The 17,054-nt window shown below is 38.2% G+C and overlaps 1 protein-coding gene across 2 annotated transcripts in view; it reads right to left on the reverse strand.

Moving 5' to 3' along the window:
- LOC134536894 (ATP-dependent translocase ABCB1-like) overlaps positions 1–17,054 on the reverse strand; it is a 62,762-nt gene that overhangs the window by 25,215 nt on the left and 20,493 nt on the right. Inside the window, exons 1-10 of one of the 2 annotated variants that reach the window (XM_063376958.1) lie at positions 11,926–12,261; positions 10,690–10,735; positions 10,461–10,598; positions 9,112–9,227; positions 7,780–7,909; positions 6,688–6,821; positions 5,668–5,839; positions 4,643–4,767; positions 3,272–3,443; positions 1,496–1,720 (exon numbers count right to left, since the gene is read on the reverse strand). In XM_063376958.1, coding sequence (XP_063233028.1) covers positions 1,496–1,720; positions 3,272–3,443; positions 4,643–4,767; positions 5,668–5,839; positions 6,688–6,821; positions 7,780–7,909; positions 9,112–9,227; positions 10,461–10,598; positions 10,690–10,735; positions 11,926–12,017 — 1,350 coding nt within the window. In that variant the 5' untranslated portion in view covers positions 12,018–12,261. Of the gene's footprint in view, positions 1–1,495; positions 1,721–3,271; positions 3,444–4,642; positions 4,768–5,667; positions 5,840–6,687; positions 6,822–7,779; positions 7,910–9,111; positions 9,228–10,460; positions 10,599–10,689; positions 10,736–11,925; positions 12,262–15,063; positions 15,189–17,054 lie in introns of those variants that run through there. The other variant, XM_063376957.1, reaches the window with a different exon arrangement.

Consider the following 17,054-nt stretch of genomic DNA (forward strand, 5'->3'; position numbering starts at 1 on the left):
GGCAGTGTTTCTCGAGCGACGATATATGAATACTTTGGCACACGATGCTTTCTGTTTAAATTTGGTGCGTCGAAAGATCATGGCCAAATAAAAACTTTAATCCCGCAATACAAAGAAATTATGTCAGGTATCGTGTAAAATTTCTCTTTCATATTTAACTTACCATCATTCAAAATTTTATCACAAGTTTTTGTTATGGCCAGGATCAATAGACGTCCAAAAATTAAAAAGCGAGTATCGTGTACCACAGTATCAATGCACACAGGATTATGCCATCATGATCAAGGAATGAACTTGGATACGTGACATGGACTTTTACCGAGAATAACAAGTTTGGATTACATCAGTATGTACACATACTTAGACAGGTTTTATATAGTGAATCTCTACTTTGATTCTTGAAGAAGTAGCTTGAATCTGAATAGAGATCTTAATAGTAGTAAGGAATAAATAATACATACGCAAAACCACGAATTTTATTTTAGGATTAAAACCATTAAATTATAATTCTAAAATAAAAATAAAAATGTAGTAACATGTTGAAGACATATACAATTTTTTTTGTATTAAAAAATTTTCCAGTGAGTAACAGAATTCCCCTTCCTAAAATATTTTTCTTAAAATTGTTTTTCTCAAGTATCAAAATCTTTTCAATACTGAACCATTTTTGACATTAAAGGTTTTGGTTGGCCCATTGCTAGTGTTAAGCTTTAGTAATTTGTGGTTTTCGCAGTGTTTGTGGGTTCCTGAGGGGATTCAAAACTGCCTTCCTTAGTGGTCATATGGTGCAGGCGAGATCCATGGTGGTAACAGGAATTTTTTTGGGCATGATGAAAAGTGTGAGGGGGTTTAAAAAAATTAAAATGTGAACACGAGAAATAATAATAATAATAATAAAACAAAAAAACAGCTCACCTTGCATAACCCAAAATATCATACTGCCTTCACTAATGGTAACTTATTTTTTCCCAGCTTCAGGAATATGAGTGGGAGAGGGGCAGGGGGGGTGGCAGATATATATATATATATCTCCCTATCCCCCACCACAGAGTCCACCACTGCATAAGATCCTAAGTACTTCAAAAGCAACAGACCAATTGAAATAGTGAACACAAAAATATTATGTCCAAAAATTTTTCAAAGAGTAAAAAAAGAAAAAAGAAATACATAACCTATAGAATGTTTTAGTAGAAAAAATTGTATACTTTGTGCCTAAATAAAAGGTTGGATCTTCAAATCAAATCATCTACCTAAAACAAAACATTGATACAAATTAAAACATTTTTTTTTACTATGCTTTTACTAGCTTGACCTGTATGTAATAAAATCTTTCTACTTAATTTTTACCCACTTTTCGATGTCCGAAAATCTAGCAGTTTTCAAATTGCGTGGTTTTTCCTGAAGCACTGTACACCTTGTGTGTGCCCAAGCGGCGGGGGCCATTTAAATATCAAGTTTCTGTGAAGACGGTCTACACAAATGCCTGATGGCCTACCTCAACACTCTGGCGAGCAGGGTACGCGAAAAACACATTCTTGAACTCGATGCTGCCTTTGACTTTGTCCAGTTTCTTCCCCTGCTCCGAGAAGGCGTCTATGTCGGGAACGCGGTCTATTATGTCGAAGATCGTGGATGCCGCACCGACGGCGGTGCTCACGGCGTTCACGAACGGCAGAGCGTTGCCCAATGAGAAGGCACCAGACATCACGCTGAAGAAGACCTGGAAGAATACTAGGTTTAAATAATAACTTATAACTTTCTTTCTTGTATAAATAATACAATAATGCAATGCAATCCCCACCTACCCTTCGAGTATTATCTGTTTTCAACTCATGGCAAAGTCTTTTTATTTAGTTATGTTCAGGGGCGTGCGCAAGACATAAAATAAAAAGAAAATCCATCATTCCCACCAACAAATGGAAAAAATTTGAAAGCAAATGGATGAAAAGTGGTTCTCTCTCTCTTTCTCCACACACAATTTCCCCACATCATCCCCTTAATAAAGGTTTAGATACATATCAAAAAATATTCTATTAAAACTCATTTCCGTATTATAACATTTATGTGGAAGTGATAAGCTTAATAACATAACGGCTAAAAATACTCACTTTGAAAACATGTAAAATGCCATATAAATGAAAAATAAAAGATGGACTGTTTCAAAAACAAAGGTAAGGTTTTTAAACTTACAAATATGCCAATATGTTATAGATGATAGCAGCAAAGGTAACAGCTGTATCTATCACTAAGAAAACAAATTGATGATAATTATTAACAACATGCATTTAGTATTAAACAAACAAGTTATTCCTGAAGAAATAAAACCATTTTACTCTCAGGGTAAGGTCATCACTATGTAATTTGACTTGTCACCTGTCACCTGTCACCTGTCACCTGTCACCTGCTAGTCACTTCTTGTAATTGTGTAATGACCTTAATGACTTTATAAATTTTGAGTTAAAAACCACAATAATAAATTTAAAACTTTTATTAGAAAAAGCCCTTATAAGCCCTCATAAATTAAAATTTAAGGCTGATACAAAATAAGCCTTATGACATGCACTGTGGAAAAAACAGCAACACAGAGAAAAGCTTAAAGCTGGATTACTCTTACAAAAGTCTCAAAATACATTTTAGTATTTCTAGGGACAATATTATATGGTGAATTGTGATAAAACAGAAATAACACCCCAAACAGGTCAATACAACATAACATCGAAATGCAAGCAAATAAACTTATTTGGCACCAAACAGCAATCAAAAACATGAAATGGATTAGCAATTTGACAAAACGAATTACGAAAATTTTATCATTTATTATGGTAGATTCATTGAATTTTGTAGCATAATGTATGAACTAAACGGATTGGAATAAATTAATTTTAATTTGGTTTAATCTTGATTCTTTTTTTTTAGTTACATTGTTTTTACATTTTACATACATGGTGCATTTTTCAAATACCTACACAAAAATTTGCCAACTTATTTTGATCTTTGTAAGGAGTTCTGTTATAGAAATGCTAATTAATTTATTACTAATGATTTTATTGTTTATGTACATTATTTGTCAGTCAAAATGTGAATATTTTGGCAAAATAAGTGTTAAGAAATATTTAAATTTAATATTTGTTTGAATAATAATACACTATTTTTAAGAAACAGTATAAAAATAAAAACAAATAAAACCAAAATCTCCAGTTTTAAAAATTCAAAATTGACCTAGAAAATAGAGCCGCATAATCTTGTTCCTACGTATTTGTGATGTACAGACCGTGAAAACACTTCCAGGCGTGCTGGTGCCGTTCCCGACCAGCTCAGCTCCGTACCAGAATGCCAGACCATACGCCCCGTACGTCACGAAGAACACTCCGCCAATCCCCACTGAGAGAACGTAATACTTCTTCATGGCCAGCCACAGACCTTTCTCAAGAGCTTCTTTGTACCTGCAAAAACATACATATAGGATATATATTATTTTAAGTTACGGCTTATGTTTATAAAATATATCGCCTAACCACTACAAAATAGATCAAACTTCCACTTAATAAATTAATTCTGACTTTACCCATTTTTAATAATTTTATGTTCAGGGGATTTCTAATACTGGCAACCTTTTGGCACAAAAGACACATAAATATTAAGTATTTATACATGTATATCCTATTAATATTATAAAAGCAAATAGTTTGTGTGTGTTTGTTACTCCTTGATGCCTGAACCGCTGAATGGATTTGGACGAGACTTAGCACACAGCTAGCTCATAACCTGTAGTATTACCTCATAGGCCACATTATTACTATGAAATTCCATCGCTAATGAAGTGAAAAAGAGGTAAATTCATTTTTATAACAGAAAATCGTAGGTCATAGACATACAAAAAAAAGTAAGCGTGTGTCATTTCTGTATGTCTGCCACACGGTCATATAGTAAGGTATAGCAAATTCCTATCCTTCTCCTTGTTGCGAACCCGTCTACTTAGTGGAGCTTGCGGCGACTAGTGAACTAACAGCGCCAATAACAATTTATATCTGGACTTCATCAATAGATGGTGCAGCTAGTATTATATCTATTATAAATGTTAAGTATTTATATATACTATATTAAGTATAATTTTAATTATTTTACTGTTATTACCTATGTAATATTTATTCACAATTATATAGCTGTGTTTAAATTAGGTACTCCCACATGTGTACTAAGCCTCTTATATAATTTATTAGAAAAATAAAAATAACTGTGACTGCAAACTTGAAGGGAAAATTACTATCAATTTTTCCCAACACTAAACTACCTATTAGGTCTCTTTCAATTTGTAGCAAAACATTAAAAACCACGACCAGAAACTATTATACAATAAAATATCATTAAAACGTAGTTACCTGAAAAAATATCCATCTTTTTGGTACCTAATAATGAAAGTATATACTTTATAATGAACTGTTACTAAATTAGAAGTCTTGTTGGGACATGAAAAATTATACTTTAAAGTGAAAACCCTTTATAGTGATGAATTTGATGAGATTTCACTGTAGTGCGAAATTGTATCCTTGTGTCTGGAACTGTAAATTATTCTCATTGTAAATAGTGTGTGATGTTCAAGTTGATTATTTTAATTTTGCTAATCTCCAAAGCTGACTCTCACCTCAGTGTCTCCCTATCCTGCCCGCCGAAAGCTGCCACAGTTCGGATGCTGCAGAGCACTTCCTCCGCGATGCCGCCGGCTATGGAGTACTTCAGCTGCTCCCTGGCGGCCGAAGAGGCTGCGATCTACAAGAATACATAGAGATCACGACATCAGTAGTCCGTAAATGACGAGGCGACTACACCAGGAGCATAGCCAGGGGGGGTTTCAGGGGTTCTAACCCCCCCCCCCCCCCTTCTCTCTTAGCCACAATTTTTTTTCTTATCTGAAAGCAGGTTAGCTAAAAGCCTGGGTGTCTTACTGCTGTCACCGACCACTGCACTGGAGGGGAAGAGTAAGCGAGCCCTACCGATTCTCCTTCCCTTCCCCTACCCCTGTCGCATGCAGAAGCTATAAGGATGTAACGCCGTGACGGGTCCCAAGCTTTCAAATATCTTACACCTATTGTATTTAACCAGCGCGGTAATTACAAGCAGGTGGTGACTGGGTAATTCTTCAAGCTAAAGCTGATTGTTTCCAGGAAAAGGCCAGTTTTGCCGAAACCCAACCATTTTTATTCCTTTTTTTTGTATTGTCGAGCTTCGAGCATGATTTATGATTTTGAGTGGACGTGTACAAGGCACTTGGATTGATAAAAATATCTTTAATTAATTTCTTACTTATCACTCAAACAATTTTTTTATTAAAAAATTAATAATATTTTTACCATTACAATATTTAAGTTAAGTACCGAAAACTGCTCAAATAGCACTATTTTCCACCTTAAAATCCAAATTTTTCCGGGGGAGGACCCCCGGACCCCCGTTTTAATAGGGAGGAGGGACCATGCTTCTTTACCCCTTTACTACATAGGACGATCCTCGCTCCTGCACAGTTTGCTGCTGTGGGAACTTTCACAACGGTCAAGTTGCAAAACGAACCAAGCATTCTGTTGCAAGCTTCACGATGCACGGGCATTTCGTCCGTGCGACTCGCTGAAGAAGTAAATTGCGGACGAGAGCATCTGCGTGTTTTAAAACACACACCTTGGCCATGTACGCCGAAGTCCCGATGAGCACGGGCGCGACGGCCAGGATGACCAACGTGAGCAGCCAGTTGGCTATCAGGCCGACCACGAGGCCGGAAACGAACGTCGCGACGTACTGCAGCACCATGCTGAACTTGGCTCCGATGCCTTCCCTGATGCGCTCCAGGTCACTGTTGACACAGTCGCAGTCGCCGTTGATGCTGACGTTTATAGCGAGGCAAGATTTTTAATTACATATAGCGGACGTTGCTTTAGTATAGATTTGCAGTGATGGTAAACCTTACCCAGTAATCATGATGAAAAAACTGGATTATTTAAACCAAAATACAAGTCTCCCAGAATGTTATTTTTTTTACTCAAAAGGGTTAGTTTGATTTTGAGACAAATGTTTTTGTTATATATTTTTAATTTAAATATAAATATGAGGAATGAATTAGGAGGGGGAAAGGATACTTTTCCTCCTCATGTTTACTTCTGTGAGGGGGGGGGGGGGGGGGCAGCTGTTGGCACGGCCCTGTTCACAACATTCCACAGCACAGATGCATGAAATTTAAATGTACATAAACAAATGCATCTGCATACATTGTAAAATAGCATACGCACAGCATAACAGCAAACACACGCCAAGCGCAAACAGGAAATTGACGAACTAACTTTTATCTGTCATTCAAAAGATAACGAGAGAGATAAAGATTTGCGAGGAAATTCTTTTTAGTTTATTATTTCTAAAAGTTAAAAATAAAATGGTAAAATTAAATGTTTGGATTTAGATAAACAAGGGCTTCTGTAAATAATAGCCAACAAAAATTCACAGACTAAAATGAGAGAAAAATCTGTGGGAATGATTCAAACTGCTGTGTTGTGTGCGAATGAATCTTCCACTTCTGTGCTGTGAGTGCAACTGTGCTATGTATTATGCTGTTTGCGTGCTATTGCAAATGTAGCCTAGGCTTCGGCAGACATACCTACCAATCAATTTCTACCTTTCAAAATTTTATTGACGAAACTTAATACTTACTCTGACAGCTTTATTGTCAAGTCTCCACTCTGATTCTTGTCATACCAGCTGATGTCTTGTCGCAACATCTGCGCAAAGAATATCTGCCGTAGTCGGTAGACCTGTCGTTCACACGCAATTTCCCAACACAATGTCTGCAAAAAAATTGCCACAAAGAGCATGCTTTAACACTTTCATACAAATAAAAAATAACTCCATTTAAATTCCTTCAAAAACCAAAAATAATACATCTAGCAATACCAAACTTCATAACAACAATATTCCAAATAAAAATAAGGGTGTACGTAAGTATTTTTGAGAAAGTGAAATTTTAATTTTAAAAACTATATGTTAACACAAATTTAACCAAATTTTAAACAAATTTTTAACATTCCAATTTAATTATAAGATCTGTGCTGTTAAACACACAACTCCACTTGAACTATAAAATTAATTCACTTTCTACCATTAAAATTCTCACTGACTGCATTATCTGTACATGTGTACATAAAATCTAATTTGATTAAACTAGATACAAAATTGATTAACACTTGAAAACTGATGGTCGACAACTTTGGCTGATTATTTTTTTTCCAATAAATTCATAAATGAATTAGATTTTTTTTTAAAATAAATTTTAATTTTTTTGTACATTGATTTTATAAGATGCAGTGGTTTAACAAATTTTGAGTGAAACCTTGCTATATCAGCATTACTTCTCGATTGCATTTTAATGTGTATTATAACTGAAAATTATTCACCCCTACAGAAACCATCAAATAAATGTATTTGCCATCAATTAAGTTGCTCGTGATATCTGAGACAACATAAAAATGTAATGGGCTTGATGCTTCTTGAAAAATTAAAATTTCTGTGTTTTTGATCACTTTTTATTTTATAACCAGCTCTTGAGATCTACGATAGATTCATATTTGAAGCATCCCTATGAATCAAATCAAATTTCAAGAAAAAGCAGATTCAATCTATTATACCATTATATATTATATCCATTATACTATGTTGAATTACTTAACTAGCAAAGTCCATAATTCATGCATCTTTTTTTTTTAACATCTATAGACCAGTAATAGGTATATTTAACTCTTTTCTTACCTGAACGAACGCTGCGCATAAGACTCCGACTCCAATGAACAGGTAATAGAGCGAAAACTGGGACATGTATATTCTGAACTCTTCTGGAGACAACTTATCGCTCATCCAAGGCGAAGAACCAGATTCAGAACTGAAAAACCAAAAATAAAAATTACGTATAACGTAGGTTCTCGTGGCAAATATTGGCCGGTTAAAGCCTAAAACATTTCTGCTATTGTTGTAGTGGCAATAGTAAGTGAAATATGAACAAAATAACTCTACAGCTGCACTGACCCAACTGATCTATGCTTAACAAGTTGCAAATAAATTATGCCTGTGCGAATCCTAGTTTTTTTATGCAAAGAGAATATAAAATCTAATGTTTAAAATATTCACGTAATCAAATTTAACTGTGGATATTGCTCTCGACGAAGCTGTACTTATTTTACAAAATACAGGATTGGTAAAATACAAATATCATTTAACGTTTGTAATGTTTGTACCGATTATCAATTTGGCCCCTATTTATAACATCATTCAAAAATATTATAAAATAACCACGCATAATATCCACTTAGCTGAAACTTTGCACCGGCCTAATATAAAACCATGACTATGATACTAAAGGGAGGGATATCAGAGGGGAAGCGGAGATAACTATCCAGAGCTCTGGCATGAGTTTACCCTGATCGGACGAAAATGACATGTCTGCTTCTACAAAAAAAAACACAGAGCCTTCTCAGATTCTCGGATTTCATTCCCCGTCCCCATCCTAAGCAAGCGAGCAGGGGTGGAAAACCAACCAAATGGTTTCTTCTTTATTATTACTGACCTGAGCTCTGACACCCAGAATATTATTTTGAAGTAGAATAATTTTGGTCATTGAATGCCAAAATTTTTATAATATCACTTAAATGGTTTTGTAAGTTTAAATCACAAAATAAAAGTGATTTTAATTACAACTAAAAATTAGATAACTATTTAGTTTACTGAATTTAAGTCAGCGAAAGGATGGGGCGATATATCCTGTCTACCGGCCTATATAAAAACATCTTACATATAATGCATGCTTGTCTGTACATTTTATTACTAATATTATCAGTATCTTTCTTGCTGCACCACTGCCAATCAGTGATTCACTTCTTATTTTTATAATTGAATAGTTGTATAAAATGATTTTAGAATACTTCCAATTCCTGCTTTCAAATTCCACAAAAAACATCTAATAGAAAAAAGGTTACCCTAACTACAATGTCAGAACTAATTCCAGCTTGACAACATTTTTCCCGAAACATTATCTCCCCGAAAGCAAAAAATCTGACAAAGCAAACACATTAGCCTACTTATACTTACGAGGAATTAAACGGGGAGGTCCAGTTGAGTGTTGATGTGCCAGAGTTGTTTATGCTATCTATTGTGGAAGATTCTGTAACATCGACGTCTTCCGATGTGAAGTTGGAACGAAACCCCTGAAAAGCAAATGCACAAAATTGTATCTAAACGTTATTTTCGCATGTTCGATTCAGCACCCAGATTAGCGTCGATGGACAGTGCTGACAACTGCAGGTGAAAATTTGAAAGTAACACAAATATGGAATAACCAATCCATCGCCATATGTAAAATTAACTCAAAGAGTGGCCGTGGAAGATTTCACAAGATGATCATGCGGTAGGCACGCATCGCCTTCCGCAGTTGTGAAGGAGATGAGCCCGGTTATTACCACCACGAAGAAAACTTTACAAACCTGAAAACTTCCACAGACTCAATTGAGGACTGAACCCTTGGGCCTTCGCGCTATCAGTTTTGCGTCCTGACAGCTGTTTATTTTGCCACTGTGTGCGGATTAGCAAGCGGGGAGCTAGGGTAACCTTGTCCACGTGACGTCGGCCAGACGCGATGACCGGGAAGAGGGCCGCCTGCCCCCTGGTGGGGAGGGTAGGGTGGGGGTGGGTGGGGAGGGGATGGGTTGTGAAAAGTGAAGGAAGGTGAGGGGATGGGTTGTGAAAAGTGAAGGAAGGGGAGGGGATCTGTTATGGAAGGTGAGGGGAGGGAATGATTCGTTGAAGGTGAGGGGAAGGGATGGGTTGTTGAAGGTGAGGGGAGGGGATAAGTTGTTGAAGATGAGGGGAGGGGATAAGTTGTTGCTGGTGAGGGAAGGGGAGGGGATAAGTTGTTGCTGGTGAGGGAAGGGGAGTGGATAAGTTGTTGATGGTGAGGGGAGGGGATAAGTTGTCGATGGTGAGGGGAGGGGATAAGTTGTTGATGGTGAGGGGAGGTGATGGGTGGTTGATGGTGAGGGGAGGTGATAAGTTGTTGATGGTGAGGGGAGGTGATGGGTTGTTGACGGTGAGGGGAGGGGATAAGTTGTTGATGGTGAGGGGAGGTGATGGGTGGTTGATGGTGAGGGGAGGGGATAAGTTGTTGATGGTGAGGGGTGGTGATGGGTTGTTGATGGTGAGGGGAGGGGATAAGTTGTTGATGGTGAGGGGAGGGGATAAGTTGTTGATGGTGAGGGGAGGGGATAAGTTGTTGATGGTGAGGGGAGGGGATAAGTTGTTGATGGTGAGGGGAGGGGATAAGTTGTTGAAGGTGAGTGGATGGGATCTTGAAGGAAAGGGGAGGGGATGGGATGCTGAGGGTGAGGGGAGGGGATAAGTTGTTGGTGGTCAGGTAATGAGGGGAGGGGGAGGGAAGAGCTCACCTGCGTGGCCTGCACGATGAAGGTGTTGGTCATGCGCCCGAACACCATGGCGAGCACGGGGAAGCTGGCGCCGTGCAGCACCGCGAACAACAGTCCCACCGACATGAGCGCCACGTCGCACTTGCTGGCGTACCGGAACTGCGGGGCAGACACATTCGGCATTCAGGGGGGACCCCCGCATCACCACCTACCGAGTCACACGCACCACCGTGAAGACAGCTACACTCACCAGACCCCAGACACCCGATTTGTGAGACACTTCATCTTCTGACTTTCTGGAAAACAAAAGAAGAAAACATTAAAATAATCTCAATGGCAGTTTAACATTAAGTGTAAATATGCTAGTCCTCTCTAGCCAGGAAAAAATATCGTAATTTTATTTTATTTACGATAAAGAATTTTACGTATCGGTTATCTCCTTTTTGAACACGTTTAAATGAAAATGGCCAAAAAAGTGACTAAGCCCCGTGTACAACAGTCCGAACCTGTGGGCGGTCCGTGTCCTTAGCCTACGGAAATGACGTTTCTATCGCACGGAAACCTTGATTTCTAAAGTAGTCACCAGAGCGCAGTAAATATAATGCGCCGAACAAATATTTTTTTTTTCGAATTTTCGTTGTTTTCATGCATTGTTAATGCTTGCGCAGCTAAGTTTTGAATATTAATTTAACTTGGGAGTTGTGCGAGTTCAATAATATTTAGTTATTCGGCAAGGCAAATGTAAATTTCTTTCAATAAATAAATTCTAACCACACTGCCAAAAATGAATTCGTGCGTACGGGCTTCGAAAAGAGCCGGTAGCAAACGGACTGCATTAATTACGGCCCCTCTCCAAACCAAAATATTAAGGTAACGCAGAAGCAAGTGATTCAGGGCTCCGCAAAGTGTACAGACCAGGTCGTCCAACGCCACACGTATAGAATAAATGAGAAGCTTTGGTTTTACCTCCTGTATCGACATCGAAACCATCAAAACGCGCGAGGGGGTGGCACAATGAGGCGGAGAGAAGCAACGGAATGTACTGGCGGAGAAAAGTAGGCCGATCACCTCCCACCCCAACGTCCGCAAAGTTTTCCCAGTCATAAAAAGCCCATGTTAACAGGTCTGTAGGGAATAGGACACAGGGCCTATATTCTGAAAAGAAAAAAAAATCGTATTCCCAGACACTGAACAATTTACACTAAATGCAATAACATGGGCAATGACAATTAATGCGAAATGACCACAAAAAAAAAAAAAAGGTTTTTTGGTAATTCAGGAGGAGCCACTTTTCTGAAATTAAAAAAAAAATTATAATAATTCCCTAATAAGTAAGTTATTGGTAAACTACTTAATCCATCACCACGATCTCTTAGGAAATGATCCAGAAACATGATTGGAAATGAAAGAAAAAATCTTTTGGATTCCCCCCCCCCCCCCTAAATCATAAAAAAAATTCTCCAGAATTACCAGAAAATGTGCTTACCTTCTACACTTGTCTGCAGTCATATAGTCTTTGCCGTCATGTTTGTCGCCATGTTTCAGCAGAGAAAGTTTTTCGTCGTCAGCGACCCCCATATCTGCCTGGTCCCCGAGGGAAACTCGAGGTAACCCAGCCCTGCTGCTCTGTCGAGACGATCTAGCGTGACTGCGCACAAACAAGCACTGCACGGCCCTCCTGCTCCATTGTTGGGATCGCGTGGCCGTGTGACCTGTGGCGCTGCGGGTGGACGCGGGGACAAAGGTCGAAGCTACGAGCAAACACCGACTCACAGCGCAAACACGGGCCAAGGCGAGATACCGATCAAATGGGGAAAAGGGTCCGTGAATGGGTTGAGGGGGGAGACTAGTGTGCGTTTCAGCGACATTTGTCACTCAAATCCGACAGTTCTCAATTTTTAAACCACCTCAAGTGTTTGTGCCGGTTCGTAAACAAAGCCATCACGCGAAGCTTCGCAAGTTGACAGTTGGGCAAATAGTTACCAATGGCCATAATTGTTAAGCAAACATTTGAGACAAGTTACGTACAGGGCCGTCGAGAGAAACCAAGAGCCCAGGAGGCAAATAATTAGGTCCCATTAATTAATGCATAACCCGATGTTTTTCCATTTTTTTTATTTAACTTTTTTTGAATAGTGTCCTGCATTGATGGAAAAAAGAAAATTAAAATTTTATTAGCACGTGAACTTAAGTGCTGGTCACTATAAATTTCAGTTCATGATTTCGTATTGGGAAAAAAAATGTAAAGTGTTTATATTGCCACTTCTAATTACGAAATTCCACCGGAATCTAATCGTTATGCATTTTTATAACCCGGGGATAAATTTATCAAGAAAGAAAATCAAAATTTCTTAAAATAAATTAGCAAAACCATCGTCGAAATTTAAGAGTTCATTGTTTCGATTTTTCGGGGGAGCCCGAGAAGTCTGTAACCACCACTGCTTGTAAGGTTCCCATTTAATTATATTAGTAACAGACTTGTAATTTTCTTCGCACTATCAGGGCAATCTCTCGTCTATCAGTTTTGAGTCTCAACTCTAAAACAACATGTGAGTTTTTCGGTACTCGCCAGAGATGTGTAACACATAACCTCGGTAACGAGAAAATTCATGTGTTCTCAAGTTGCAAATACACTTATAATAACAAACTCGGACGTGGACTTTAACGTAGAATTATTTCAAATAATACCGAGCGTGATATATATATGCAAATTGTATTTCAACTACATTTCTGAACGCGAATCATTTGTAGTTTCCGCACCCGCCGCTAGAATTCGTTGCTGGAGCAGCTGCGTCGACTACAGACTCATTCGATTTGCAGAGCGAAAGGTTACACTATAAAATGAAACGGCTCCGAGAAACGCGAAATAAGACATGAAAAAATACTAAACTCCGGCTTTGGACCTGATTTCCAACAAGAAATTCTATTAAAATCCATCTTGTTAAAATTCATTGAACAGTTAATACTATAAAGTTATCCTTCTGTCTTTGTGAACTTTGGTTCGCGATATACGCCACAGATGGCAACAATGTGGTTACACATTTCCGTTCCATGACACTTCCGTTTTGTTCACGATTTTACTCCTGCCAAATTTTGTATACCGAGAGCTAAAATGTTACACAAAAAAATTGTATACAGCTGGTTAAATGAAACCCGGGAAAATTCCGACCTCAACACATTCGTAAATGTTTTGATAGATAGAAAACACTCGAATATGATGAGCAGTTATTAATCACATCGGTTCTTATGAAACTTCATACACCGCATGTCATATGTCATGGCTGTCCTTAATTTTGTACATCTCCTTGACTCTTTCCAACGCAGTGCAGTGTTTGCATACATCCTGTTTGACGATGGAAATTACAATTATTGCCTATCAACTAGCATCATGCACGGCCGAGCACTTTGTGGTGACGTAGAAAGTGACCAACCATATAGGCCTACGTCGCAGCAAGCCATCTCCTGACGATATCGTTGATATCACATCAGCGGGGGATAACAGAAATAGCTCGATATGTATCCCAGTAGTGTTTAAATTCGACAAAATATTTGGCGCTACATTAGCCAGCTAGTTTTGTAAATTCATAGAGCGTTGATACTTATAATTAAATAATAATTGAAATGTCTATGAAGGAATAAAATGTGTGAATTAAGTTATACATAGTTGTAAAAAATAAATTATTATTTAATATTATTGATTGTTAAATGTGGGTTTTAATTACGGTAAAATGTTACCACCTGATCGCTTCTATAATAAAGCAGGTGTAATATAGTCCACTCCATAATATATAGGTAGCTTAACTGTTCTCTATGGTTTTGAAATTTTATCGAGCATCCTGGCAATAAACAAGCCTGGCAGCGTTTATTATTATTATTAATACTCTACTCTGCAAGACTGGTAGTTATTTAGTGTCTCCGTTCGAGCTTAACAAAACAGTTTACAATAATATATATATTTTTATCAGTACATTCTACCGTCACGCACTTTCAATAAAGTTATTTCATTTGCAAACACATAGATGGCAGTGCGGTAGGTGATCGTATACGGGGGTACAGAAAGACAACGCTGAGTTTCCAGTCTTTCCGATGTGTGATCGTTTGGTCTTTGGTGTGCATGGCCTGCTTCGATAGTGACGTCATAACAAAACATTGATGAAATGATTGCATACTTTTATGAATAAAATTGAATAATTTTTATTGAATTATCACTATTTTGTATGGATACAAAGAAGGAGTAAAATGAAATCTACAATTTAATTGATAAATTTACTTTCATTTGCACTCATTAATTCAAATAGTACGTTTATTACTTAAACGAAGAGATTATTTTAACTATAACTTTTATACATGTTTGCTGTTTATAACTTGTTCCAATCTGTGTTATTCTGTAGAGGATAGGACGATGATAGGAAAAGGAGGAAACGCATGGGAGTGTTAGAAGTTTAATGTGCCTCGAAAAAGTCAAATCGACGGTTGTTCCAATCGAGTGGAAGAGAGATGGATGCGGCGCAAGCGTACAATGAGCGTAACGGGACAATGAGCGTAACGGGACATTTTTTCGTGCGTGCAGTCGGCGTTCGTCGGTTTATTAGACGTTGTCACGTCAAAAAGAACCCAGCCTTACCCTCGTCGGCCGGGGGCGGCGCCGTTGGCCGCGGTGCGACCCACGCCGGGCAGCCGGGCCAGCAGGCTGGGCGCGACGCGCGCGCTGGCTAGCGGCCGGAACTCGTACTGCACCTCCCGCCGGGCCTGCAACAGCGAGCCAAGCGCTGACGGGAAGCCTTCATTTCACAGACGAGAGAACCACACCCGAAGTTCATCCTCGCTTTTTTTTTTCCTCCCCGTTCTATCTCATTGTATAAACCTGTGTGGCGTTAAATTTTGCGATCGATTAGGATAGGTTAGCTACATTATAAATACTTTAAAACATTGTGGATGGTTGGTTATATTAGGTAAGTATAGCTACATTAAAAACACTGTAAAATCATTTTATGGTTGCTTAGCAAATAACGTTTTAATATGTAGCTATCCAGGGCTAGGAAACCGTTTACATGATTTCACAGTATCTTTAATGTAGCTGTCCTAACCAAATCAACCGTCCACAATGTTTTAAAGTATTTATAATGTAGCTAACCTAATTGACCATTAGTTATCATGAGTTACAATGAACCAAAAAAAAAAAAAAAAGAAGATGCACGATCGGACGTTTGGCTCTCTCGTCTGTGAAAAGAAGGCTTCCCCGCGCTGACACCACAGAGCAAGGAAGACAAACAGTTGCAACCAGCGGTAGTTTTTAAAATCGACACGATAGATAGCGCTACTATAACTAGCTAGTTCTTTTGTAAATTCATGAATGGCGTTAATACTCATGATTTAAATTTTTTTTATATGTCTATGACGGATTTAAATGTATGAATTAAATAATAAATAGTAGCAAAAAACTGAAATTATTACTTAATATTATTGTTTGTTTATTGCTGTTTTTTTTTTACAGTAATGTGTTACAATTTTTTTTCCCTAACCTAACTAAAACTTACCAACTGATCGCTTCTGTAATAACCGAAGAAAAATAAAATTATCAAGTATAATATAGTCCATAATGTAAAGTAGAAGTGTTTAAAAAAGACCTTCGTGTTTTAAACTTACGGTGTTGCGTTCTTGCGTGGTTTCTAAAGTAGGCCTTACAGTCCTCAGCTCCGCCTGACAGGCTACACCGTGGGAACCCCCACAGACTGACAGTCCCATACATGTCAGTTTAGCCCGACAGGCGTGATCCAAAGGCCGAACTTGCGTGTGAAATAAATGGGAAGTAGTTTGGGGGAAGAGGTGCGTTTGGATTTTTCTTTGCCCTGTTCCCACGGCGTGTGGCTTGGTCCGTCTTACCTTGCGCTGTCATGCGATGGGCAGAACGATTCAATTGACCGAAAAAAATAAAAAAAAAACAATTGGAAAAACAGTTTACTTAATATTTGGCTCATCTCACTCGAAGATACAAAAACAATAACCTTTTAATATTGTGGACGATTAGTTAGGTTAGGTCAGCTACTTTTAAAATGCTGCAGAGTAATTCCAGTGTTCTTTTTTCTAACCTAACTAAAACTAAGTGTATTTAGGAGAGGTCCAGGTTAGGGGAGGGACCTAGGTGCGTCTCAGGCCGAAGCCTATACGCCTAGTCATGCTGGGATTAGCCATGCAGGGAGAGGGTCGCATGCATCATGTGCTAGGAGGGGATTGGCCAGCCATGGCAACGATTGGCGCCATGACTAACTCCCCTCACTCTTAAATCTAGACTATAACTAGAGATAGGTTGGGCCCAGGTAAATACCAGTGATGCCAACTCCTACAGAGTGTTCCCCCTAGGATCAACTTCAAATCCCCCTAGATTTAGATTAAAAACCCCTAAAAATTCTTCATTCAACCTTACATTTCCTTATATTTCTCCCCAAACAGAGCATGATAATTTTGAAAAATAACATTCAGTATGTAAAATTGTATACAATTTACGAATTTAATTTCAGTTTAAAGAATACATGTTTACTAAACTTGAAGTTCTGAATAGGTCTCCTAACATTTCCTAAATATTTGCTGATAATTTTTTCCAATAAAACTCGCGAG

The sequence above is a fragment of the Bacillus rossius genome, chromosome 11 (assembly GCF_032445375.1).
Source record: "Bacillus rossius redtenbacheri isolate Brsri chromosome 11, Brsri_v3, whole genome shotgun sequence".
NCBI lineage: Eukaryota > Metazoa > Arthropoda > Insecta > Phasmatodea > Bacillidae > Bacillus > Bacillus rossius.